This window comes from Cyprinus carpio, chromosome A2 (assembly GCF_018340385.1).
Source record: "Cyprinus carpio isolate SPL01 chromosome A2, ASM1834038v1, whole genome shotgun sequence".
Lineage (NCBI taxonomy): Eukaryota > Metazoa > Chordata > Actinopteri > Cypriniformes > Cyprinidae > Cyprinus > Cyprinus carpio.
This window is the reverse complement of record NC_056573.1, coordinates 23,720,159-23,747,771: the sequence shown is the minus strand read 5'-3', so window position 1 is coordinate 23,747,771 and position 27,613 is coordinate 23,720,159. Positions and strand designations below refer to the sequence as shown.

The following is a 27,613-nucleotide window of genomic DNA, read 5'->3' as shown; positions in this document are numbered from 1 at the left end:
AAATCCACTCTGTCCTTGTAGGAAGAGTGAAGTCTTACCACTTTAGTTTTATGAAAATATTTAACTATATTCTAATTTTTTTCATTTCTCCAGGATAAAATATCAAACTCTGGTAGTTGTTGTGTCTGTATATCCAGCTGAACAGAAGCTCCTGTCCGAACAAACACAGAGATCTCAGCACTGAACCCTGAGGAGAGAGAAAATAAGCCTTTATTTAAAGGACAAAGTATAGTAGCTATTTGCTTATATCTGTTTTTAATCACACAGTAATAACACAGTTGCCACAAGCTAAAGTTTTAGTTGAATTTTAATTTGTTTAATGGACAATTTTGAAGTGAAACCAAAAACAATCCCTGCAGTGGGAGTTGATGAAGAGGTCTCCATTAGATGGCAATCTAACAGCTTCTGTGAAATGGCAGTCACATCAGTGCAGTTGTGTGATGCTATTTTTAACAGTGGTTTGCTCTGCTGTCTAAAACATGGCTGCTTACAGAAGTCTATATCTGACTTCCTGATTTCAGTTCCTGACTTGAACTAGTGCAATGTTTTTTTTTTTATTTTTTTATTTTTTTTTTAAGTTGTTAAACGTCTTTTAGTTTGTACAATAAGTCATGATTTATGGTTGGTTATATTACACTTATTTGTTCCCTTTTTTTTAATAAATCAATACAAGGAAACAAATTAATTAGTGGGTACATATTCTTAATTTGTGGGCACGATTTAACTGAAATAAGAGATTAAGTTTGAAAAAACAAGGGAACAAATTCTTAATTTGTGAATAAGTATATTTTTTCTGCATGATATGCAGGTAGGCCTATCCATAAGCTTCATCAGTGTTTCCTCTGGTAAAGATATCTCCAAAACTAAGCCAAGAATCAACAAAAGCACAATTTAAAAAAGATATGTATGTATGAATAAATGAATGAATGTTTTTATTGTGTTTTGTTTTGTACTGGTTGAGAAACATATGGCCAGAAATAAGATTTAACGTCGCCATCTAGTGGTTTTCAATCAAAATGCACTGAAAAGATTCTTGTGATTTGGCAAGTTTATATACAATCATATTGGTAAATGTAATGTTTGTACTGGATTTACATACTGCATTAGCTTGTCTGGCTTCACACCTGTTTGAATTGAAATGCATACTTGTTAAATATATCATGAGAGGTGAGGTCAATATTATACCCATCTGCTGATTCGCATGTGGGGCAGACCGTTAGTTGTCACACTATTTAGTGCTCACACTATTTTTCACTTCTGCTAATATTGCTGACTTTGGGGTTATTTTTTAGAAGCTATACATTCTGTATAACAAAATCAAATTAAGAATTTACACAATATTCTCCACTTGCTGTCACTCCTAAACTAAACTGTGATGTGGTCACTGTCATTTTACCTGTTTTGAAGGTAAGATTTAAAAAAAAAAGTGATACAAGTAGGTGATTTGCCTCCATTGTAAAAAATTATAAAGATTAAAAACCAAAAAAGAAAGAAAAATCAAATTGCCGTCCGTTGTCATATTCGTAGTAGATGCGGAAGTTCAGTGACACACTGACAAGGAAAAAACAAAACAAGTTCCTGCTGAGCCTCAGAGGTTCTGGGTTTTAATCAGAAATAGAACAAAAGAGCAATAAACATCAAAAAACAAAATGATGGAAACTCAAGTTAAGTGTAGAAACACATTTCAACAAACATCTCTCCATCTCATTATTATATGCCATATGTATGTGTGTTTGTATGTATTATGTAAATTACACAAAAAGGTGTTTAATAGATATTTACACAAAGATTTTTAAACTTTTACACAAAGACAGTTTTGCATGCAACAATTTACTATGCTTCAACTTTGCACCACATCCTGCCTTTCTCACAGCAACAGTGCTGGAATAAACCACTTCAATTCCTCAAAATACACTTTCTGACACTTTCTAGCACATTCTACAAAGTTGTTCTACAAAATGTACTAGAGCAGCTTGTGAGTGACACTGTTTCTTCATTTGTGAGTGTATTTACAGGTCAGAGTGGATACAGTATGTACTTTGATTAACAGTACAGAGTTCATTAACCTTCTTTGTGTCAGTCTTCCAGCTCACTGGGTTGCTGTAGTTACACATGATGGAGTCACCAATGCAGCTCAGTCTTAGAGTGTAGTGATCAGATGTCACTTCCTCTGGAGAACAGCTGCTACTATTATAGATGAAGCTGATGATAATGTTACTTCCATTACATGTATAGTTACAGGGGTCAGGACTGGATAAGTTTGAGTTTACAGTCAGGACAGGAGCTTCCACTGCATCTGAAACACATATTAAAATTAAAGGTCACATACACAGATTCAGGGATGCCAGAACTTGCCAATTTAAAACTTGTGTAAACCCGGACCAAACACTTATTTATTATTTTATTTGACATTTATTTAAATATGAATTTATTCATACTATTTTGTTTAGACTGAAATTATAAGTCATTTTGTAGTAACCTTTTAGTAGTAGTAGTACCCTATGCCTTAATGGTTAGAGAGTCGGACTTGTTACCCAAAGGTTGTGGGTTAGAGTCTCGGTACTGGCAGGGATTGTAGGTGGGGAAGCTGAAAGTACGGCGCTCTCTTCCACCTTCAATACCACGACTGAGGTGAGTCCCTTAAGCAAGGGACCGAGCCCCCAGTTAGGGATGTAATCATTCACTCAACTCACGATACGATTCAAATGACGATTTTGATTTCACGATTTGATTCGATTCACGATTTTTATTTTTTGTGTTTGTTTAAACAAAATGATATTTAAGACAAATTGTGAATTAAATGTGTCCTTTTATTATTGCTTGGACAAAATGCTGTACATTTCTTTGTGAAACGGAAATATAACTATAATAATATACTAATATAGCTCTTGCATATTATTGCTCTTTTGTTGATTTTCATTGCTTCTGTTGTCCTCATTTGTAAGTAGCTTTGGATAAAAGCATTTGTTGAATAAATCAAATTTAAATAGAATGTAAATGTAAATAACAAAACTAAATTGAAAATTTAAAACAAGCCCCAAATCAAATAAATAAGTAAAACAAATAAAATAAATCTCTTCATATAAAAAAATAAGGTTTTGTCTGTGCTTTTTCCATTTAAAATTAGAGGCAACTACTGCATTTTAATCATGATCCAAACAAAGATGCTGCATACTTGCAACATGAGCAGTTTTTAATTTAAATTATATTGTATAATTTAGAAATTTTGAAGCAAAAACAGAATGGTTTGACTTCAGTTTTGTGAAACTATACATAAAAATATCTGCATGAAACAGCAGACGAGCTGAATGTGATGCAGATTCTCTCTCTGTCAACAGGTGGCGTTTAAAGTGTTTTCTTGTTTTCCGCTGTAAACGAAGCAGCACTGAACTTATTAACTTTAATATGCATTAAACTAGTCCTAGGTTTTTGCTCAACCGCAATAAAACCGTTGCAGTACAATTCTTTGGACTCTCTAGATCAATAAGTATCACAAAATGTTGAATTTTACCCTTTGGGGAGCTATAACTGGTTCATTTAGAAAAGAGGTGTGGCCAAATATGCCCAAAAGCCTATAGATCCTAAACAAAAACTCAAAATTTCATGAAACTAAGTGAGAACGTGCGACAGTTGATTCTCAACAAGCATGCAAAGTTTCATGATGATTGGACCATAGGTGGCGCTGTAACAGTTAAAAAGGCTTCAAAAACATTATATTTCTGGTAAATTGCAAAAAAAAAAAATCATATCTTCACACATCCACTACATCTTCATATAATATGATAGATCTCCTCATTCTGAACCAACTTTGCTGTCAATCAAACTGTTCTTTAAATTTTTTATTTTTTTTAAATTAACTACTTTTGTATTTAAAAAAACTCCCTTTTAAATTTAAATTTGACTGAAATGCGTTGTTAAAGCTCTGCAAATGTCTTGACAGGTGACATGATCAGGGATTGCCAGCTCTTCCTCACCCCCTTCCCTGTCCACTTCATCTTCCTCATTTTCCAGGTCAGATTCCAGCATTCCATTACTGCACAGAAAGCTGGGGTCTGCGTTCTTATGAAGTTGTGGTGACAAAGAAAGGGTATGAGATCAGTTCAGTGCCAAAGAGGACCAAAAGAAAAAAAAAAAAAAAAAACCTTCTCTTTGGAGGCCACTAGGCTATATTGTGAACACCAAAAGGACGGAGGTCACTTTTGGCAGGTTCCCTTTCTGGTTCACTGTAGTGACCTGGGTTTGGTTCTTTTAAAATGACCTATATGTGAAAACATACGGTGGCCTAGAGCTCAACATGCTGCAACTTAAGAAACACATACAAACTGAAAAAGCACCAGCAAATTGACAAAACATCTTCATCAGTTTGACAGCAGGTGCTGCAAATATGCACAACATAACCAAATACAGAAAAGAGTGGCATGTACATAGCTCAGACCACAACGTAAATGCTTCAAGGGAACCCCTAATGAAAATTATTGTTGTAGGATGGTCAAATTTAGGAGTCAAGAGGTAGATGTTTCAGCACATTCAAGAACGAGAAGAATTGAAATTCAAAGATGATGGGATCTTTATTTTCCCAAATAAGGCCAAAAGCAGAGCAAAAATCCATAATAAGACATAATAAATGACTAAACTGGATAAACCGAAAACAAACTGACATGAGTCAAAAAAAAAAAAAAAATCTTCCAAAAATATAATATACAAAGTTGGCTTCTTTCTAGCCGGTACAAAGTCACTCAGGTGACAAAGACAAGTTACAGATGTCCGTTTACATACCCTCCTCATTTAATACTGAACAGACTGCTTAAATAGCATCAATTCCCGCCACTCAAATTGGCCTAAACCATTACAACATCATCATCAGGGGGTTATACAAATTAATAAAATCTGAAAAAATACTAAAGATAGCAAATTACCACAATCTGAGGGTTTAAACCACACATAGTGAGACTTACAAATTAAGCAAAGAACAAACAACAGCAATCAGTAAATTCATAACACAAATACTCACTAGGGGCGCGCTTCCGCAGTGAGACCCAAGAACAGCCAACCGCGAAGAAGAGATCATGGTAAGACGATGTAATCATGTTAACAAATGCATATCAAATAAATGAAACTTTACAAAATAGAAAAAGGTTTGATGAGTGGTTGTTTGGACAGATGAACCTTTACACTTCTACTGATTAGCACACGTAATTCATAGATAGTTTTTAACATTTTGTTCTCCATGCAGCTCACTCCATTTAATCGGTGCACACAATCAAACCAAGGCATAACTGCATGAGCATTACGTAATACATTGTGTATACATGCGTTTCAAATAACAACTGTCCCTACAAAGTAAAGATAAATGTCCGAGTACAATAAAGTTCATGAGTTTTAATTCATGTTTTAATTCATGACAATATTGATCCATTGTCCATTGGCAGAAATGTCGTGCCGTGACGGAGCATAATCTGTCCCGTCACAATTATCCATGGTTTTATTATAGCAAAAGTGTAGTAATGATGTTTTCGGCATTTACCAATTTACCATTACCATTTTTTTTCTTTTTTTTTTTTTTTTTTTTGGTGATTACCATTTTTGTAACTACACAAATACCTTAAACTATGGTTAGTGTAATTTGTGATTACCATGGTTTAACTTTAGTAACCATGTTTTTTTATATATATACAGTAAAACCATGGTTAATATTCGTAAGGGAATTTGTAAAAGTACAGTAAGTTAGCCAGCTTACGTAACGTTTCATAGTCACAGTAATTGTGTATTTTGACAGCTTATTTAGGCTAAAAAAAAAATAAAATTCATATGATCAAGATGAATAAAAATCGCACCTTTCAGAATAGACGCTGAAGCTTGTCCCAGGTTCATCACTTGTTGCGGTTCCCTTATACATTTCCAATGTGGTCTGGGTATTTGCAGCTGTTTCTGTTTTTAATTTTGTTGTGAGTCTTTGCAGCACGTTTCTGTATTTGGCCACATTGTGAGTCTTTGCAGCGCATGTGTTGTCAAACTGACAAAGATGTTTTCTTAATTTGCTGGTGTTTTTTCATTTGCAGCATGTTGAGCTCTCTCAGCCACCGTAAAAACACACTTAGTGTCTGAAAAAAGTTTTTGTTTCTGAAAAATGTATATTGTTTTCAAATAAAATTATAAGTGTCATATATACATTTACATCAAAGAATAATAAGCAGTACACATCACACTCACCTATAACAGATACTCTGTATGTACCAATATTCTTGTCTGATTCTCCACTTGTTCTTGCTGTGTAGAGTCCACTGTCTGTCTTCTGCATGTTCTTCAGTTTTAGAGAGAAGGTTTTATTATTGAAATCCACTCTGTCCTTGTAGGAAGAGTGAAGTTTTACTTCTTTAGTTTCATGCAAATATTTAACTATATTCTCTGATTTATCATTACTCCAGGATAAAAGATCAAACTCTGGTAGTTGTTGTGTCTGTATATCCAGCTGAACAGAATCTCCCGTCTGAACAAACACAGAGATCTCAGCACTGAACCCTGAGGAGAGAGAAACACACAGTTCACAACATTTTACACCTACATCTCACTTTAGTTCATGTTATGTAGACATGTTGAATAAGATCTACAGCAGACTAAATGTTATGGCTTTTTTACAAACATCATTATAGATAAAACACTAGAAAATCCAGGTGAATAAAAAGTACTCTTAAATGTATTAAAATGTACTTGAAATTCACACAGTATATTTATAATACAATTGTACTCCTAACATACTTACTTGAAGTGCATTAAAATGTATTAAATTGAATTTTAATATATTTTTGAAAAGTATTCTATAAGTATGTTGATAATAAATATAAGCTAGTTACGCTTTATGTTAAAACACAAGTATACTTTTTGTGTAATTTAAGTGTATTTACAGAAAACATACATATTTTAATCTTAAAGTATGTCATGTTTACTTATAACCTGTAATGTAGACCTACTGCAATATATAATGCACATGTGCTTCACCCTGCTTTTCAAAAGGAAGATGTCTTGAAAAACATTTTCAACATTTTAATAAATTCTATAAAATATATTAATTCACTCACACATAAATAAATTATAGCTAGGTCTATAAAATATGCAAATACATTCTTACAGTACCTATGGAAGACACGACTAGAAATCATGCTTATATCACGTTTATAGTGGGTTTTATGTTTATGTCTCGTCGCTGTTAAGGCATATGTTAAGGGGAGTTATATTTCCGTCACACGCCTGAGGTATTCGGCCAATCAATGCACTGGATAGCTGGCCAATCAGAGCACACCTCGCTTTTTAGAGCGATGAGCCTTGTGAAAATCGACGTGTTTCAGAAGGCGGGGCATAAAGGAGAAACAATAATGTACAGTATGTGGAAAATAATGTGTTTTTTAACCTTAAACTGCATAAACACATTTCATTACACCAAATAATGTTATTTTTAGCAGCATTATATGACCCTTTTAATTTCTTTGCGACCGAAGACAGAAAGACATGAACATCTTGGATGACATGGGGGTGATTAGGAATTCCTGTGTTTGCATACCAGCAAATCTGTCGCGTGTGCCGAATTCTGCACCCCTGCCAGATTATGCATCCCACCTAGTATTGGTAGGTTTAGAGTAGGTGTGGGGAGGGGATTAGGCGATCAGATAGTGACTTCAAGAAGGGGGGTGCATTATCTGGCAGGGGTACAGAATTCGGCAAAACACCGATTTTGCTACCTCCCATTAAAACAAACGGTAGCATAATTCGATAGCCAAAAGTGCTACCTGTCAGATTTCGCTTCCAGCATTATATTAATATGGTGTGAGGCTTTATTAACATATACACCTACCCCAACCCTAAACATACCCTTACAGTAGGATAAATGCAGTGTTGGTAGCATTATTGGTCAGAACACAGGCGCTGTATGACTTGTGGACAAAATCCAGCGAACTTCGCCTCGATCGGGAGCTGTATGTGTCCTCATCTGTTTTCAGTTACCTCGCGTCGCATGTCATCTAAAAACTATGACTGGTGAGTTTAAATACTACAAAAAGACCTTCCCTTAACAAAAAGTAGTATACTTCAAGTTTATTTTATTAAGTATACTTAAGTAAAGTTCAAGTATATTTTGAGTTTTTGTAAGTATAAGTCAAGTATACTTAATTGTCATTATAAGTATATATCTTAGAAGTACATAAAGCCCATTTCTGAGAAGTACATAAAGGTTTACTTTCCTATTTTTAGTTTAAAATAAGTATACTAATAGCACACTTGAATAAACTTCTTTTTCGTAAGGGATAACAAAATGTCAATTATTGTATAAACATTTGAATTTGATTTTACCTGTGTTAGAGATAAGGAGAAGAATGAAGGATCCAAGCATATCTACTTCCATTGTAGCAAAAATCAAGACGGCTGATGTTGAATTCTTGAAACAGGAAGTTGAATATCTGTGCAGTGACACTCAAGTAAATGTCCCAGCGCAAACAGCTCAGTTCAGTGTCTGTTCACATCAGTCAGAGAATCAGTTTCACTCTGACGAAGATTTCTCTCTGTTTCACTTTCGGTTACACTCGGAAAGCTTCTTCTGCAGCCAGCAGTAATATTATGAAATCATTTGTAATTAGACTTAAATTAGACAAAGTTAGACTAAAACAGATCACAATTACATGTGTGAAACTGACAGATGAAGCCGCTCACTGTACAGTAAGACAGTGCAGTATAATTCCTCACTTGATTACATACAGAAAACCCTTTCTAACCACTCTAGCTTTTGATTTCTGATCAGGAGATGCTCTGCATGAGATGTAGAACTATGGCAGATTGAAGGCTTTATACAAAACTCATTATAAAGCACTAGAAATTAACAAAACATAGACGTTCAATTAGTTCATTACCTGTGTTACTGATGAGGAGCAGAATGAAGGATGCAAGAAGACGATCTATTACTATTGTAACAAACATCAAGACGGCTGATGTTGTATTCTTGAAACAGAAATATCTGTGCCATGACTGTCCAACCACACACAGATCAGTTCAGTGTTCATCATGGTCAGATATTATTATGAACCTGTCACAGAAAACATCCCAGCACCCAACAATAAACTACACAGACTGGAAAAATACAACATGTACAAGCAAAGAACTGGTTCTAGTAATGCTAGTAAAATAAAGAGCACGGATGGGATTCATTTTTAAAGGTTCACACCAATGGCTCTATGTTCATCTGGTTAGCGAGCCCCTGCTGGTAGATGATGTAACTATGCTATATCTGACTGAAAAAACAAACAAACAAACAAACAAACAAAAAACGGTTGACTGCCATTCAAAGAAACTAGTGAACAAGGTAGTAAAGATGGCATGAATTCTTCAGGTATCACAGAGCTCACAAGAGAACACGTTTATTGTAAAGTATTATAAAATATAACTTGTACTCATCCAGGGGAGATTTATTTAATACTGCATTTAAAGTTTCTTATTCAAGAAAATCCTGGCCAAGAAAGGCAAATTCAAATAGCATAAAAACACAATGTGCATGACTACATTCCAAAAGCATTCTGCAGTAACTGACTGAAGAGCGCCTGTAAATTTCCAACACGAGTCATTAAGTCAGCTAGTTAGATTCAGACTTGAAGCTCCGTTTCTGAGTCCAGTTAATCATCAGAGTGTTTTTAACTCAGTTCAGTCTGAGCTTCAGCAGTCATGAGCAGATGAAGGTGTTTGGTGTCCTCCTACTGTACAGTAGGTGACGGTGGTCCATGTATCTCCTGTCATCTTCTGGGTCTGAAAAGAAATAAAACAAACCATCACAGACTGTCAAGTGAAACACAGTAAATATTCAGTATTGAGTTTGACATGACATTTATTATCTGACATCTGCAGGAATGGAGATGAACGGTCATTTGAATCTCACCTCAGCATCATCGTAGTCTGTATCATCAGCCGGTTTGACACCTGAGAGATCAGAATGTAAGTTTACTGCACAGATTACAGGTTGTGTGGAAACATGTTTGTTTGTGTTTGATTTCTGTTATATTTAAGACTCAAGAAGGTGAGATTTTTCTCATGTAACACAGACTGTATTTGTTGCCAACAACTAAGATTTAGTGCAATCAGAACACAAGCAAAGATTAAAAAAATAAATCTCTTTCGAAACGATTTAGGGGAATAGCAAGGAGTCTTTATGTTGTGCTTAGAAGGAAAATTAGATAAAACTAGACAAAACTTGATCAATTATTATGTATCTGGGTTTAATATCACATTGACTAATTAAATTTGAGGCTGTTACGTTATCGTGTGTTGTTTTTGAATATAAACCTTGTAGCTAATTTTACCCCACATTAATTTTCATATTCCAACATACTAAAGTACTAAAAAAGTACTAAAGAAACTGTTTTAGGTAGAAATACGAGATCAGTTTTTTAGTATTAATGAGATGGACATACCTTTTTTATTTTTGCAGAAACAGTAAAGAACCAAACCAGCAAATACTATCACTCCCACAACAACACACACAATAATGAGCCCAATCTTGTAAGATGAAACATAGAAGATTGTCGTCATTTGTCGTCTTTCATTCTCTGGAAGTAAAATATGAAGAACTGCAATAATCAGTCTATTCATGTTTAACTTTAGTCATATAACAATTATCGCTGTAAAATATCATTAGAGAAAATGCAGCTTGCAGTGTGTAAACCAAGAACAGAGATTTGAGTTGTGAGATAAAGACTAGTTATTGATGTTGAAACAGATATTTACCTTCACAGAGCTGTGTGATGTTTATTCTGTCTTCTTTCCAGCTGACAGGGTTGCTATGGTTACAGATGATGGATTCCTCACTGCAGTCCAGGATGAGGGTGTTGATCTGTGATGTCACTTCCTCTCGTGAGCAGCTGTCATATACAAAAGTGGAGCTGAGTGTGAAGACATGACCTCTACATGTAAAATTGAAAGTACAGGAATCACTAGACCCGCTTGAGTTCACAGTCAGGACAGGAGCCTCCACAGCATCTGAAACACACACATTTAAACCAAAATCAGAAACACATTCACAGTTTCACAGCACAGTGATTTAACATTTTTTTTTATTTATTTTGTTAAATTAAGACAACAGAGATGCTGTATACTGTACATTCAAATCTAAACACAACGCAAAGTATGAACATGATCCAAAAATATTACTTTAACCATATTATTTATCTGCATTCTCTATGTGAAAGGTTAAAATCGCCGGGAGAAGGACTCCAACTTTTGTTTTTGCTTTAATTGAAGTTACAAAAAATACCTGAAGAATTCAAGAAAAAAAAATGCCACAAGCTGGTTTAAATATTTATAATCTCACAAAGAAATGAGACTCACCTATAACAGATACTCTGTATGTAACAATATTCTTGTCTGATTCTCCACTTGTTCTTGCTGTGTAGAGTCCACTGTGTGTCTTCTGCATGTTCTTAAGTGTCAGAGAGAAGGTTTTATTATTGAAATCCACTCTGTCCTTGTAGGAAGAGTGAAGTCTTACCACTTTAGTTTTATAAAAATATTTAACTATACTCTCTGATTTATCATTACTCCAGTATAAAAGATCAAACTCTGGTAGTTCTTGTGTCTGTATATCCAGTTGAACAGAATCTCCTGTCTCAACAAACACAGAGATCTCAGCACTGAACCCTGAGGAGAGAGAAAATAAGCCTTTTATTAAAATACAAACAGTAGCTGTTTGCTTGCTGTTTTCATGGACAGTAATCATACAGTTGACACAAGCTAAAATTTTAATTGCATTTTAATTTGTTTAATGGACAATTTTGAATTGAAACAAAAAACAATTCTAACATGAAAAAAGAGACTTTACTAAAACTTAAGAATTAAAAAAATAGAGAGAATTTTAAAATTGCCCTTCACTTCAGTGATTGTTACCAGAAGAAATAATTAATTAAAGACAGTAAAATTACAGGATTTTGTACCTTTGTTGTATGTAAGAAGAACAAATGACAGGAGCAGCCTAAATTTCATTGTGGCAAACAAAGACTTTCAAACAAACAATGATTCTCTGCAAGTATTTCAGTGAAGGAAGTTGAATACGTGTGAGATGTAGTGTGACTTCAGCCTCATAAACACGGAAGAATCGTTGTATTGCTTCCGCTTAGCTTTAGTGCCAGTTCATATGAAAAATCATGACTGTAAGAGGCAACTTCAATGTTCATTCAAACCTAAATATTTTCGTCTTACACATAACAGTTGCATCCCTGCACTGGGAGTTGATGAAGAGGTCTCCATTAGATGGCAATCTAACAGCTTCTGTGAAATGGCAGACACATCAGTGCAGTTGTGTGATGCTATTTTTAACAGTGGTTTGCTCTGCTGTCTATAACATGGCTGCTTACAGAAGTCTATATCTGACTTCCTGATTTCAGTTCCTGACTTGAACTAGTGCAATGTTTTTTATTATTATTACTTTGTTTTTTAAGTTGTTAAACGTCTTTTAGTTTGTACAATAAGTCATGATTTATGGTTGGTTATATTACACTTATTTGTTCCCTTTTTTTTAATAAATCAATACAAGGAAACAAATTAATTAGTGGGTACATATTCTTAATTTGTGGGCACGATTTAACTGAAATAAGAAATTAATTTTGAAAAAACAAGGTAACAAATTCTTACTTTGTGGGAATTCATTCTTAATTTGTGAATAAGTATATTTTTTCTGCATGATGTGCAGGTAGGCCTATCCATAAGCTTCATCAGTGTTTTCTCTGGTAAAGATATCTCCAAAACTAAGCCAAGAATCAACAAAAGCACAATTTAAATAAGATATGTATGTATGAATAAATGAATGAATGTTTTTACTGTGTTTTGTTTTGTACTGGTTGAGAAACATATGGGCAGAAATAAGATTTAATGTCGCCATCTAGTGGTTTTCAATCAAAATGCACTGAAAAGATTCTTGTGATTTGGCAAGTTTATATACAATCATATTAGTAAATGTAATGTTTGTACTGGATTTACATACTGCATTAGCTTCTCTGGCTTCACACCTGTTTGAATTGAAATGCATACTTGTTAAATATATATATATATCATGAGAGGTGAGGTCAATATTATACCCATCTGCTGATTTGCATGCGGGGCAGACCGTTAGTTGTCACACTATTTAGTGCTCACACTATTTTTCACTTCTGCTAATATTGCTCACTTTGGGGTTATTTTTTAGAAGCTATACATTCTGTATAACAAAATCAAATTAAGAATTTACACAATATTAAGACAGTTTGGATGTGGATGTTTGAAATCAATATATTAAACCATTGCTAGAGAATACAACTTAATTGGACAAACAACTTTGGCTGAATATCAGAACAGCATATAAAGCATTTAACCATATATAAAGATAGTGCAGAGAATAGCAATTATCTGTAATATGATGGAGACTTCTACAAAGGAACTACAAACATGACACAAGAAACAGGAACAGAACAGGGCAAAATGCAAAGTAAGTCCATATAAAGCACACCAGTAAAGTAAAGCACAAGGAATACAAAACATGAGAAATGTAACAAAGGATGCCTTTTTGTGATCAGGCATTGTGACAGCTTCCCCATGCATGACAAATAGCCACAGTTTCATTTTAAGTGTCATCGGAAGTAATGGCGGATGGTTCCTCGTTTGGTTGTTTGTACACCACTGAATAAATTGTACGGTCTGTTGCAGGGGGGATTGTGGCTTTTTGGTGTTGTCCTACTGTGCAGTAGACTGTGTTGGGTCCATTGCCTCCCGCTTCCTCTTCTGTCTGGGCTTCAGCCTAATCAAATGCATAGGGAAAAGGTTTTTTTTTGTGTGTGTTTTTTAGTTGCATCCCTCACTGTAAAAATATTTGTTCTGATAAAGGATTATTGGAGTACACTTTACAAGAAAATACAATTTCATGTTTAATTCAGTGTGTTACTTGCCATTTCTTTTTAATTGCTTGTGAAATTGAGAAAGGAAATCAAGAGAGACTACAAAAGTACAAAACACTGCACAGTTACACACAGGCACATCAACAGTTTCACCCACAGATGTAACACACAACAAATGTATAGTAGTATGTCCAAGGACATAATAAATGTGTCTCAATGCTTTCTGCTACACTCTTTCTTTATTGACATCTATGGTTTCATGAAGAATCTTTAACATCCACACAACCTTTCCATTGTGCTTAATGTTTATTGAAGTGAGGGGAAAAAAGGTTCTTTAGATGCATACGTTGTTCTTCACACTATGGTTCTTCAATGGTAACCCCATTTTGGAACCTTATTTATAAGAGTATATGCCAAGTCAGATATTGCCTTTAAGTTTAATGTGCTTATGGCTTTTGTTTAGATAATATGTTTACATTTGCGATACAATTAAAGATAGCAAGTAGATGTTTTGAATAGGCTGGGAACTACTGATTTGTGTCGATTGAAGCATTAAGACAAATAACCAAATATTGCAGAAATAGATGTACATGATACATCTTCCCAAAATATTTTTGATGTTTAACATGATTAAAAAGAGCTAAATAGCATGAAATAATATCAGTGATGTCTGTGAGCTTAATGATGAACAGTAATTTGAAGCTTACCTCAACTTGAGCATAGACTGAACTACCTTCTCCGTCATCTTGGGCATCTGTGAGGTTTAGATTTTACAGCAATATATTAGGGATGGAACGGTTCAATCTTTCAAGGTTCGGTTTGTATCACGGTTTGATAGTCACGGTTTCGGTATGGTTCGGTATGTGCTATGTTTATGGAAAAACTATACTTTCAATTAAAAATAAAGAAAAAAAGAATATTCTATCTAACTACAAGCAACAGCACAAATAATGCAAAAGAGTAAAGATACAAATAAAATAAACAGTGATTTTTCAGGGTTTTTTTAGGTAGGTCTAGCATTAGTTTTAATGTACAGAAAATGAATAAAGTAATCAAATGTTATACAGCATTGCATATTTGACTGTATAAATTAAAGATTAATATTTATTAAAGAAACAAATGCTATTCAATCAAGAGCAGTGAGTCCTCTGGCTCTTAAATGTTTAAACTGGCAAAACTTATATGAATTTAGTTTAAAGACAGATATCAACGTGTGCTGTTCAGGTCTCACCTGTGCGCGCGCCTCAACACCCGGGTGATGACGCAATAAATGACTGCTCATGTTCCAGCACACAGCATTCGCATTGAATAAGAGTGAATGGTTTGTCAACGGGGTGTTTTTTTTTTTTTTTTGTCTTTTTTCTCATCGCTGTTGTAATGTTCTGGGAAGCCAGAATACGCATCCATCAACAGAAACATACATTAGCCAAACCCTGTTTTTCTTTTACGTGTTATTTATAAGAAACCATAGCCTATTACAGGTGCACTGTCAGATTTAAGTTGAACTATGGCAAGCCGAAAGGTTCAGAATTACTCTATAGATTTATCGCGTTTACATTTTTTACGTTTACATTATTTGCGTGTTAGCAGCGTCAAATACGCCGTCCTGATAGCAGACACCGTAAAAAAAAAATGTCCGTAAACCGTAAAAAATGCAGTAAGAAACGGCATTTTAGTGTTTGTAAAAAGTGCCACTTTTAATGCCGTTAGACTTGCCACAGGACGTTGTAAAAAACGCTTTTCTGATTGCACAAAAGCGCATGTTATTTACAGCATTTTCCTTGTAGTATAATGAGCCACGCCTGCTGATTTCCACAGCCAGTAATATTGAACTGTTCTCACCCAATCAATGACGAACAGAACCAGACCAGACTATTTTACCACAGATCGTTTAAGCAGAAGAAGTGCCTGTGAACTGATAGGAAATGTTAAGTAACTTTTTGTATATTTTCATCTCTACAAACATTGAACATAGGCCGATACCACATCTTTATCCTACTTTAATGTAATTGTTAATTATTTAACAATTATAAACCCATATATATTTCATCTGCACGCTGCTGAAATGATAAAAATACACTGTTTTAAATGTTTTGTAATATTTTTACTGTAACGTCATATTTATTAGGATTAATCTCCAATCTTACTACAATATGCTATCCAATAACTGCACTCAGACCCAGAGGATATGACTCATGATCAAATCAAACCAGTTATTTTTTTAACAGTACCGACTCTGGGCTAGGAATATTTCTTTATTTGAGTAACTCAAGTTTGATTTAACAACAAATCTAAATACGAACAAAAAGAAATAAAGAGAAATGACAGTTTGATTTAATTATTATTATTATTATCATCACTATTATTATTATTTCGTTCTGTCTGAAGAACGGAAAAACGAAAATTAAGCTATATTTTTTGTATTTTTTGTCTCTTTATTACTTTTTGTTTGTATTTTGATTTGTTGTTCGTCACTCAAATAAATAAAATTTAAAAAACACATTTTTTTACAGCAGAGAGAAGTGCATGTGGGTGACGTAATACAATTGCATGTGTATGTCAGTGCTGCTATTGTTAGCTAAAACTTTTTAAAGGCTAAAATAAAATAAAAATAAAAATAAAATTTATTAGACGAAAAACTTAAACTGAAAATAAAGATGCTGCCTCGACAAAAAATAAATAAGTTAAATTACTTAAATAACTAAATTAAGTTCTAAACTACAAAAAAAGAAATATTTTGTCAAATACAGAGTTTTAAGCAGTATTTGCGCTGCCAAATACGCCGTTGTGATTACAAACGCCATAAAAAAACGTGCAAAAATACGTCAATGACGCCGTATCTGATGGCGTTTTAGTGTGCATGAAAAACGCTGTTTTTTACGCCGTTCATGTTGCCATATGACAGCGTAAAAAAACCCCGTTTTGGTTGCTCAGAGTGCACATCATTTACTGCATTTTGCTAATAGTATAATGAGCCACGCCCACTGATTCCCGCAGCCAGTACGTTTGAACTGTGCGTTAAATGCTGCTCATTAAAACCGCTCGGCTGGTCCCGAATTATTTTATATTTGCCTGTTAAATTTTTATTTTGAGCAAATTTGAGTTGTGACATGTCAACGGAGAACAAAAACTGGAATGTGAACACAGGGTCAGATGTGATCCAGGTCCTGCAAACAAATGGGCAAAATCAGGTAAGAAAATCACTATCTTTATTACCTTTCAAAAATAGTAAAGTATAACTGTGACGAGTGGGGCTGTGGAGTGATTGGGAAATGAGCGACACCTGCTCCACTCACCGGTCTCGAGTCCCATGGAGGAGGTTGGGAGGATACAAAAGAGGAGCGACGACAGTGAAGGACGAGAGAGGACCAGGCCTGGGTTTTATTTTGTGGTTTGGGTTTTATTTGTGCGCGGCAGTCGCCCGTGAGGGGCTGTCGCGCTATTTTATTTTTATTTTATTATTAAAGTTATAGTTGAATGTTCGCCGGTTCCCGCCTCCTTCTTCCCGTGACTATGGAGTTTTTTTATTGTTACACTGGTGCCGAAACCCGGGAGGAAGGAGGGTGGTGCTGAAGAAGATCCCTCGCCGCTGGGGTGAATCCGCGGTGCCATCGAGCTGGGCGTAGCAGTCTGGCGCCGTGGACGCTGGAGGCGGTGGGCTGGAGTGAGTTGCCGGGGATGGACGAACTCGCTGCCGGCCGCCCGCGATGTGGACGGGCGGCTGCCGTCCTTGAGGGAGAAGAGGAGTCGCCGCCGTTCGCCAGGTGGCCGGAGCCTGCTGCCATCCGCCGGAATGGGGAGGAGCAGGGAACGGGGGACTCCTGCTGGCTGCCCGAAAGCGAGGAGCCGTCGCCGTCCACCGGGCGGCGGAGGAGTGTCGTGCCGTCCACCGAGGGCCATCCAGTGCCGCCGCCAGGCACCGCGGAAGAGTTCACCCAGCTGGTGGAGGGCCGAGCGGCAGCGTGTCTGGGAACCGGATTTTTTTTTTTTTATTTTTTTTTCCTCTCTCCCCTCTCTCGTTTGTTTCTCTTCTTTTCATTTCATTTTTTTTTCTCTTGGTTTGTCTGTCTTTCCTACAGGTAGGTGCAGCCACCGTGAGCGGATCTTCGGCAGCGCATCCCTCCTTCCTCCTGGGTTTCGGCACCAGTGTAACAATAAAAAAACTCCATAGTCACGGGAAGAAGGAGGCGGGAACCGGCAAACATTCAACTATAACTGTGCGATTGCCGCGCACAAATAAATTCAAATATAAATTTAATAATAAAAAAAACATAAAATCTCGTCCTTCTCTGTCATCGCTCCTCTCGTGGGTACCCTGCGAGGGGCGATGGGGGTATGTGACGAGTGGGGTGGGGCCGAGAGCCGTGGGAACGGAGCGAGGCCGGAGGAGTGATTGGGAAATGAGCGACACCTGCTCCACTCACCGGTCTCGAGTCCCACGGAGGAGATTGGGAGGATACAAAAGAGGAGCGACGACAGTGAAGGACGAGAGAGGACCAAACCTGGGTTTTATTTTGTGGTTTGGGTTTTATTTGTGCGCGGCAGTCGCCCGTGAGGGGCTGTCGCGCTATTTTATGTTTATTTTATTATTAAAGTTATAGTTGAGTGTTCGCCGGTTCCCGCCTCCTTCTTCCCGTTATTATGGAGTTTTTATATTGTTACAATAACGTTACCAGAGTTTATAAATGGGTAAAGGACATGTAACCTGCAGAAGATAAATATGTTTGTGTGTATATTTGTATTCTGTATCACAGATGCTAAAGTTAGATGCTCATCTGATGTTGTGTGATGTTGGTAATTTGTTAATGTCTGTCTTTTAGAGATTTTTCACATTTTTCTGATGTGAATGCCATGCATTAGGTGTGTTATATTGTTAATCGTACAATAGTCTCAAAGATACTCTGTTAGTGTTTTCTGGATAATCGTAAATGTCAGTACAATTCAAATGAATTAAAGACTGTTTAAAGCAGTGGTTCTCAAAGTGTGGTACATGTAGCACTAGTGGTGCTCAGGCTCCCTCTAGTAGTATGCAGAGGAATCACTAAATTAAATATAAATTAATGTTAATACATTTTAATTTGATCTTTATTTGAGTAAAGTTTTTTTTTGGTGGTGTTGTTGTTTTACATTTAAGTACAGTACAGTTTTTATTTCACTTTTGGTACAACACATTTTAATTCAATCATAAATTTTTTTCATTTACCTGTATGTAAGCACAATACAGTGTTAATGTTTAAACTGTGTATTTATAATGTTGAAGTGGCTGACAACAATAAATATTCTTATTAGGAATAAAACTGCCTCGTGTAAAACTATGCAGAGCTGTAGCTGAATAGTTAGGCCTACTACGCTGCTGAAATTTAATGTTGGTCATTATGGTGGTACTTAGAGAGCCAAATATTTTCTGAATTGGTTGGTGTAAAAAGTTGGAGAACCACTGGTTTAAAGAAATGGTATAAAATGAATTCCTGCTTTTTAAGAACGTTTCAGTAAACCATTTCTTCTTTCCCCTTGTAGAGTCATCAAGGATCCAGCTTATTATTGGCAAATTGCTATAAGGAATTGTTCATCTGCTACATTGCACTGTCACTTCTGTTAGAGATTCATTGACCTTTTGTGATAGGTTCTGATTTTACTTGGTTTAATAAAAATGTACTTAATTTGATTTTACTTGTTTTACCAAATACACTGTATAGTTAGGATTCTGATTAAAACAGTGTAACTGGGGCTCTGAAAACAATGCTTGTGAATAATTTGCTAATATTGCAAACTTTCATCTGAATACATTAAATATAAGTGTTTAATGAATAGTGTTGTGCACTTTGTTTCCAACCCCACTGTTATTGAACTGTAAAGCAAAATTGTTGTATGTGATTTGTTTTGCATTCAATTTTTAGTTAAAAATATTTCAAAGTTGATATTTTATGAGTATTTAGTACAGGACCATACAGAAAGCGCACAAGTGGGAGAGAGTGGAGGGGATGGCATCAGAGAGGACCTAGAGCTGGGACACATTCAAGGATCACCCGAAGCACAACCGTGCTATATAAACAAGGTTCTAACATTTTATCAGAATTTGAAGAAACATTTCTACTTAAAATATTAAATGCATTTCATTCAAGGCAGGGTTTTTCTTGCGTAAAGAATTTCAAGGCGACTGTCTCGTCAAATTTGGTGCTACCTCTGGCTGTCGACAAAAATCAAGATGGGTCACATGCTCCTATACCCCTTTACCACTGACACGGTTTCTGTTGCAGGTTCCATTCTCAAACTGTTCAACATTTTCTCTGCACAAATGTACAAATCTCTTGTAATGAGACACATTAGTAAAAAATGTTTTCACAAAAACTATAGTTTTTCACCAAAATAAAAAGATCAAAGGTTTCTAAGTACAAGGGATTCTCTTGCAAGTGCAGGGCAAAATATGCAAGTTTTTCTTTTTTTTTTTTTTTTTTTTTTTTACAAAAACCTTTTTTTAGTCTTTAAATATTGTATTTGGATCGTTTTTCTACATGTTTTTAACAAAACATCCATGCATAAACACTGCAAGCTAAATTTTGGGATTATATTCATTTGTTTTCTACAGAATGTTTCCAAAATAACACTTGTTTTAAAAAATTGAGCATGTGGTAGTTTATTGAAGTTGGTTGTAATCCCATTGCTGCCAGTGCTTTGATTTTTAACCTTTATGAATGTACAGGGTTAATCTAAATGCAAACTAGGTTCTAACTGAACGTACAGTTGTGTATTCAACCATGTTGAAAGGTACTATGGTGAAACAATGTCACAGTATCAATGCTAATCCAATTTGCAAAATCTAAACATAATCCAATGTTGATTCGACCATGGAACCCGATGTTGATCCACCGGTTAATCAACGTTGAAATTCCGGCTAGACCTGCTAAGAGCCGAACACGAACCAGAGACTGGAGCGAGTCGGGCACTTTAACAAGTAGGCTATCAACAGGCTGATATGATGCGCAACTTTTAAACACTTTAATCTTGCTTACTAGGGACGTTTTCTCGTTGTGCGAACAATACTCAAAGCTGTGTCCAGTTATTTACTAACGCAGTAGTAAAAGGTATTTGTGTAATAAGTTGAATACATAAAATGGGGAAGGTAGGATAATTGCTGAGCATGAAATCTTAGCAATAAGCCTACCTTAAACTATGATGAAGAGGTGCAATCTTTAATTAATATGTTTAATGTTAGTAGAGATGAAAATATCCAAAATGTTATGGGCTATTGTACGTAAATATATCCTATTAATTTATTTGGCTAAAATGATCTGTGCTCAATTAGTCTGGTCTGTTTTAGTTTACCATTGGTTTGGTGATGTTGGTTCGAATGCCACAGGTTGCTGACCCCTGGCGTGTGGCTCATTGTACTATTAGCAAAACGCCGTAAATGACGCGCGCTCTGTGCAACCAAAACTGCGTTTTTTACGTCATCATATGGCAACATGAACTGCGTAAAAAAATGCGTTTTTCATGTACACTAAAACGCCCTCAGATACAGGGTCATTGACGTATTTTTGCACGTTTTTTATGCCGTTTGCAATCACAACTGCGTTTTTTGCGGTGCAAATATGGTTTAAAACGACGTATTTAACAGCGTTTGGCTGCAAACGTGATTAATCTATAGCGTAATTCTGACCCTTTGGGCTTGCCGTGTGCCGAACCGTGTGTGGATAACCGAACGGTTCGATTTTTTTTTTTTGCGAACCATCCCACCCCTACAATATACAGTATCAACATCAAGAATTATAAAAAATAATATATTCATTTAATCTCATATACTGGCTGTTAATTCCAAACGGCTCTAAAATGTGGAACTTCTGTATCTCAGGGTTTTCTCATGTACAACCAGTGTAGTGTAAACTTAACAAAGATAATGATTACATTAGTCTTAAGTAGTAATCCTTTGTATTGCATTTGTTCTTCCTTGCTTTCTTTGTGAATGTACTTGAATTATTGCTTAGCACCAGCTAAGCGCTGTCCTCATTGTAGTTATGTGCATTTCAGGTTGTGTTGTGTTGAGGTGAATATGGGAACTGAAAATTAAGCTCTAAATTGGAAAAACTAGAATGTATTGTACTGAATAGTTGTTCTCAAAGATCTTTACTAGTTGGTTACTAACTTAGTCTGATCAGAGGATATTCAGTTGAGACAAGAACTATTAATTGATTAAAAGAGAAAAAGATAGCATAAATCTATTTTCATCATTATTTTTAATTACTTTACAAAAGCAGTTTTTTATAGAGAATATATGTGAGGCAACATGGACATACCTTTTTTATACTTGCAGTACAGAAAGACTGAAAGACATATCAAAATGCACACTGCCACCAAACCAACTACTGGCCCCAGGAGAGATGAACCAGTCTGGATATTCTTTGAGTCGTTCTCTGGAAAATGAGATGTATATCATTAAGAACTACAGCTGACAGTTCAGTTTAGCAGTTAGACTAGATTTAGTAACCAAAATGAGCTGTTTGATTTGAAAGATGTTGGTTTATATTCTGAATGATTGAGTGTCTCTGTGTGTTTGGCTAGATACCTTTATTAAAACAAAGCTGTGTGATGTTTATTCTGTCTTTTTTCCAGCTGACAGGGTTGCTGTGGTTACAGATGATGGATTCCTCACTGCAGTCCAGGATGAGAGTGTTGATCTGTGATGTTTCTTTTTCAGGAAAGCATCTGTTGTTCTGATAGCTAGAGTCAATCATGAGCTCATGAGCTCTGCATGTGAAGTTCACAGTACAGGAGTCACTGCTGGACCAGTTTGAGTTCACAGTCAGCACAGGAGCCTCCACAGCATCTGAAACACACACACATTTCTTTTTTAATGTAACACAAAGACACATTTGTTGATGAACTATAAAAGAGGTGACCTTGTGTTTAAATTGCCAAATAATACATTCTCTAACTGTTATGGAATGTACATCATGACAACAATTGTATATCCTTTTTAAATGCATAAACATTTTATTTTAGTACTTATGCATTCTAACATTGCACAGAATTAAAGACTGAGCATAAATTAATCTTTTGACTTGAACACAGCAAACAAAATGACCCTCACCTATAACAGATACTCTGTATGTAACAATATTATTGTCTGATTCTCCACTTGTTCTTGCTGTGTAGAGTCCACTGTCTGTCTTCTGCATGTTCTTCAGTGTCAGAGATAAGGTTTTATTATTGAAATCCACTCTGTCCTTGTAGGAAGAGTGAAGTCTTACTTCTTTAGTTTTATGAAAATATTTAACCATATTCTCTGATTTATTATTTCTCCAGGATAAATCATCAAACTCTGGTAGTTCTTGTGTCTGTATATCCAGTTGAACAGAATCTCCCGTCTGAACAAACAAAGAGATCTCAGCACTGAACCCTGAGGAGAGAGAAAGATAAACGTACTGTGGGAGTAGTGAATTCACCAGATTCATATATATTTCTTTCTTTTCCCAAGTTAAATTCCTTTTCTACGAGGTATATACATGTTTATAATGTATATCCCACGTTTTATTGCATGTGAAACTGAAAAAAAAAGCTGATCGAATGTACTAAAACATTATACATGGCACCCTGCATGATGGACTGCTCCCTTTGCTTATCCTTATTCATATTTGCTACTTGGTACCTTTTAACCACACAACCACTTTTGACCTTTACCTGTTTTTATTTATAGTATGTATTTATTATGCATAACATTTCCTCTAAGTGGAGCTGATATTTTAGTTAGACAAATAGCATATTCCTCTCTTGACACATTATTTCTTTTGATTGATTGATTGATTGATTGATTGATTGATTGAAAATGTGTTTCTGTCCTGTGAAATACTGAAAACCATAAAAAGACCATAAAACAACTTCAGCTGTGAATATGCCATTTTAACAAATATCAATAAATGACTTTTATTATCAAGCAGTGGTAGCCTGCTGAAATAGTGATTTTATTTTTTATTTTTTATTTTTTTTATTTATTTTAACATTCATTAAAAAAGCTAGATTTTTTTTGTTGTTGTTTGTTTTGATGATAACATGAAGCCTTCTATAGCAAAATACATAATGTCATCTCTTAATCATATTAACAGAAGTGAAGGTTTTGAATACTGTATACAAACAACATACATCTTCGCAGGTATGGTTATGGAAATGAAACATCACTTGAATGGCCTACAGTCATGTATTGCACATAATTAATAAAACTATTAGTCAAAAAATCAGAGATAAAATGAATGGGTTTTGTCACCTGTGCTAGAGATCATGAAGAACATGAGAATGTGACCAAATTCCATTGCAGTAGACAGATGGAGTCTGTCCTGCTGTGGTGATATTTTACTGTTACAAGAAGAGGAAGTTGATTGTTTTCAAATTAAAAGAAATCACAGTCCCACTCTGAAAAGAGATCTCAGAGCAAAGGAAGATGCTATAGAGTTAACCACTTTTTTTTACTAACCAATAGTGAGTATGTGCAGATCCTAGAAGGTTTTGCACTTGTCAACCTGTCAGCTTGTCTTCAAAGGGAGCAGTCCATCATGTAGGATGCCATGTATACATCATGTTTCATACATTTTATCAGCTAATTCAGCCTTCTGTGCATGGGTCTGTGTACCCAACGACCAAGCCGGGACCCCATGCTAATTCACCCAATCAAACATTTGTGGTTTGACTTGGAAAAGTGGGTTTTGTGGGCTAAAGAATGTCCTACAGGCAGTGGAGTCACTAGGGATTCTGGATGGCAAAATACATGTTGAAAAAAACCTTGGAAAAACGTGTTTGGTATTCGGCCTTCAGCCCAGTTTCATTTTGTTTGGCTTCGACCAAGAATATTCATTTCAGTGCATCCTTAAAAAGAGGAAACTGCCAAGTTGCTTGAAAACATTGAAATGATATGAAACCGTTTCAGTTCAGCTTGGTCTGTGGTAGAAACATGAGCAGAATGGAGTCAGTTGAGACTCCAGTAAAAACACTTTCTACCCCACAGTATGTGTGAATTTACTATTTCACTAGCATTTCACAGTAAAAAGCACATTTTGGCTATTAATTTTTGCAATGGTGAAAAAAATATGCAAAATACATGATGAAAAAAAAACTCTGTCCTTTAGGATAGAATATTCCCTCATTAGGAATATCCTCATAACATTTGATTTAGGGGAAAACAAATACTACTCTGGAAACTACACATATTATGGCAATATACAGTATGTAGGGATCTGTACACTTGAAGGTGAAGGAGTGGATGCCGAGTTGCTATATCCTTCATATTGATATTAATTATATAATTACATTATTTCTTGTTTGACTATTAATCAAGTTATGGCAAGAGTAAAATGTGTAACCTTATGTGCGCTTATGAGATATTAAAGAATCCTGCTTTATGCTGTACTTCTACTCTCTAAGATGATGACTTCATAGTGTGTGTGTAACAAACCATACTGATAAAATTCTAGCTAGGGCTAGACGGCCTTGAAGTTCTGATATGTTTTCTGCGTATGTGTTAGTATCTGTCTGTACAGGGAGAAGCTCAGACAGTCCTAGGACGAAAGATCAGCTGCCAATGTCCAGCTTATCAGATATATACGTCTTTACAGAGTTTATCTAGGTTTTGGAACCAATCAGAATTTTGCTGACTTATGCATTGACGCAATTAGTTCTCTGTCAAGAGTATAATTGTTAGTGATTTTGAGTTGTACGCAGAGCGGCCTACGAACTCCATCGAGAGTACTGAAGCTGACTTCTGCTGATGAAACTGCAAACCATGTTCTTCAGTAAATTTTTCTTTAATTGAACGCATCTCTGACTCCTGGTCTTCATTGCGGCACATCTGGTCCTTGGGTTTTAACTGTAAATTCCCCTACAAAGGGATAGTTCACCCGAAAATGAAAGCTGTCATCATTTACTCACCCTCATGTTGTTCCAAACCTGTATGAGTTTTTTTTTTTTTTTTTTTGAAGAAGAAGAACACAAAAGAAGACATTTTCAGAAATGTGGGTAACCAGACAGCTGCTGGTCCCGATTAACTTCCATAGTATGGAAAATAAAAATACAACTAAAATAGTACTACTAGGGGAAGTCGTGGACTAGTGGTTAGAGAGTTTAACTCCTAACCCTAAGGTTGTGGGTTCGAGTCAATGGCCTTGAGTCTCAGGTCTGAGGTGCCCTTAAGCAAGGCACCAAACCCCCAACTGCTCCCCGGGCGCCGCAGCATAAATGGCTGCCCACTGCTCCGGGTGTGTGTTCATGGTGTGTGTGTGTTCACTGCTGGGTTAAATGCAGAGCACGAATTCTGAGTATGGGTCACCATACTTGGCTGTATGTCATGTCACTTCACTCACTTCACTTCATATGGCAGTGGCGCTGTGGCTTCACATTTATGATGTTCTGAGCAATCCAGTTCTCTATTACTGATCAGTGTCTGGATTTCAAATGACGTCTCTTCAAGCCCACTGCATGAGACATTAACAATACAGGAGTTAACAATGATCATGGTCAAGTTCCAGTTCAGAACAGGAGAATCCACTGGATCTCAAACATATAGAAATCTTTGCATGAAGATATAGGTTACAGTGTTTTTTTTTTTTTTTTATAGTCGCTGGGGCCACTGATCTATAATAGAGTATTATATATACAGTGGGTACGGAAAGTATTCAGACCCCCTTAAATTTTTCACTCTTTGTTATATTGCAGCCATTTGCTAAAATCATTTAAGTTTATTTTTTTTTCCTCATTAATGTACACTCAGCACCCCATATTGACAGAAAAACACAGAATTGTTGACATTTTTGCAGATTTATTAAAAAAGAAAAACTGAAATATCACATGGTCCTAAGTATTCAGACCCTTTGCTGTGACACTCATATATTTCACTCAGGTGCTGTCCATTTCTTCTGATCATCCTTGAGATGGTTCTACACCTTCATCTGAGTCCAGCTGTGTTTGATTATACTGATTGGACTTGATTAGGAAAGCCACACACCTGTCTGTATAAGACCTTACAGCTCACAGCGCATGTCAGAGCAAATGAGAATCATGAGGTCAAAGGAACTGCCTGAAGAGCTCAGAGACAGGATTGTGGCAAGGCACAGATCTGGCCAAGGTTACAAAAAAATTTTTTTTTTTTTTTTTTCTGGTTTTCAGCCAAACTGAGCTATCGGGGGAGAAGAGCCTTGGTGAGAGAGGTAAAGAAGAACCCAAAGATCACTGTGGCTGAGCTCCAGAGATGCAGTCGGGAGATGAGAGAAAGCTGTAGAAAGTCAACCATCACTGCAGGCCTCTGCCAGTCGGGGCTTTATGGCAGAGTGGTCCAACGGAAGCCTCTCCTCAGTGCAAGACACATGAAAGCCCGCATGGAGTTTGCTAAAAAACAGAGAAATAAGATTCTCTGGTCTGATGAGACCAAGGTAGAACTTTTTGGCCTTAATTCTAAGCGGTATGTGTGGAGAAAACCAGGCACTGCTCATCACCTGTCCAATACAGTCCCAACAGTGAAGCATGGTGGTGGCAGCATCATGCTGTGGGTGTGTTTTTCAGCTGCAGGGACAGGACGACTGGTTGCAATCGAGGGAAAGATGAATGCGGCCAAGTACAGAGATATCCTGGACGAAAACCTTCTCCAGAGTGCTCAGGACCTCAGACTGGGCCGAAGGTCACCTTCCAACAAGACAATGACCCTAAGCACACAACTAAAATAACAAAGGAGTGGCTTCACAATAACTCCG

General features: G+C 36.1%; 2 protein-coding genes across 4 annotated transcripts; both read right to left on the bottom strand.

Moving 5' to 3' along the window:
- Positions 1-1,579: 1,579 nt before the first annotated feature.
- Positions 1,580-24,297, bottom strand: LOC109078556 (CD48 antigen-like). 3 transcript variants are annotated; one of them, XR_006153123.1, is made up of 7 exons: positions 24,145-24,297; positions 22,975-23,283; positions 22,450-22,710; positions 22,181-22,297; positions 6,211-6,519; positions 5,835-6,120; positions 2,163-2,296 (listed from the first exon to the last, which is right to left on the bottom strand). XR_006153123.1 is itself a non-coding variant. In XM_042711555.1 (6 exons), exons 1-6 carry the CDS (start codon positions 24,188-24,190, stop codon positions 2,010-2,012), a joined length of 1,329 nt encoding a protein of 442 aa, XP_042567489.1. In that variant the 5' UTR covers positions 24,191-24,297; the 3' UTR covers positions 1,580-2,009. The 3 variants fall into 3 exon arrangements, 2 of the variants coding, with proteins under 2 accessions (XP_042567489.1, XP_042567502.1); XM_042711555.1 differs by lacking the exon at positions 5,835-6,120 and having other exon boundaries at positions 1,580-2,296; XM_042711568.1 differs by lacking the exons at positions 2,163-2,296; positions 5,835-6,120; positions 6,211-6,519 and adding exons at positions 13,274-13,792; positions 14,597-14,643 and having other exon boundaries at positions 24,145-24,296.
- LOC109058068 lies at positions 9,374-12,606 on the bottom strand. Its single transcript, XM_019075289.2, has 6 exons — positions 11,958-12,606; positions 11,356-11,664; positions 10,756-11,007; positions 10,443-10,577; positions 9,911-9,951; positions 9,374-9,780 (listed from the first exon to the last, which is right to left on the bottom strand). Exons 1-6 carry the CDS (start codon positions 12,004-12,006, stop codon positions 9,691-9,693), a joined length of 876 nt encoding a protein of 291 aa, XP_018930834.1. The 5' UTR covers positions 12,007-12,606; the 3' UTR covers positions 9,374-9,690.
- Positions 24,298-27,613: the final 3,316 nt, after the last annotated feature.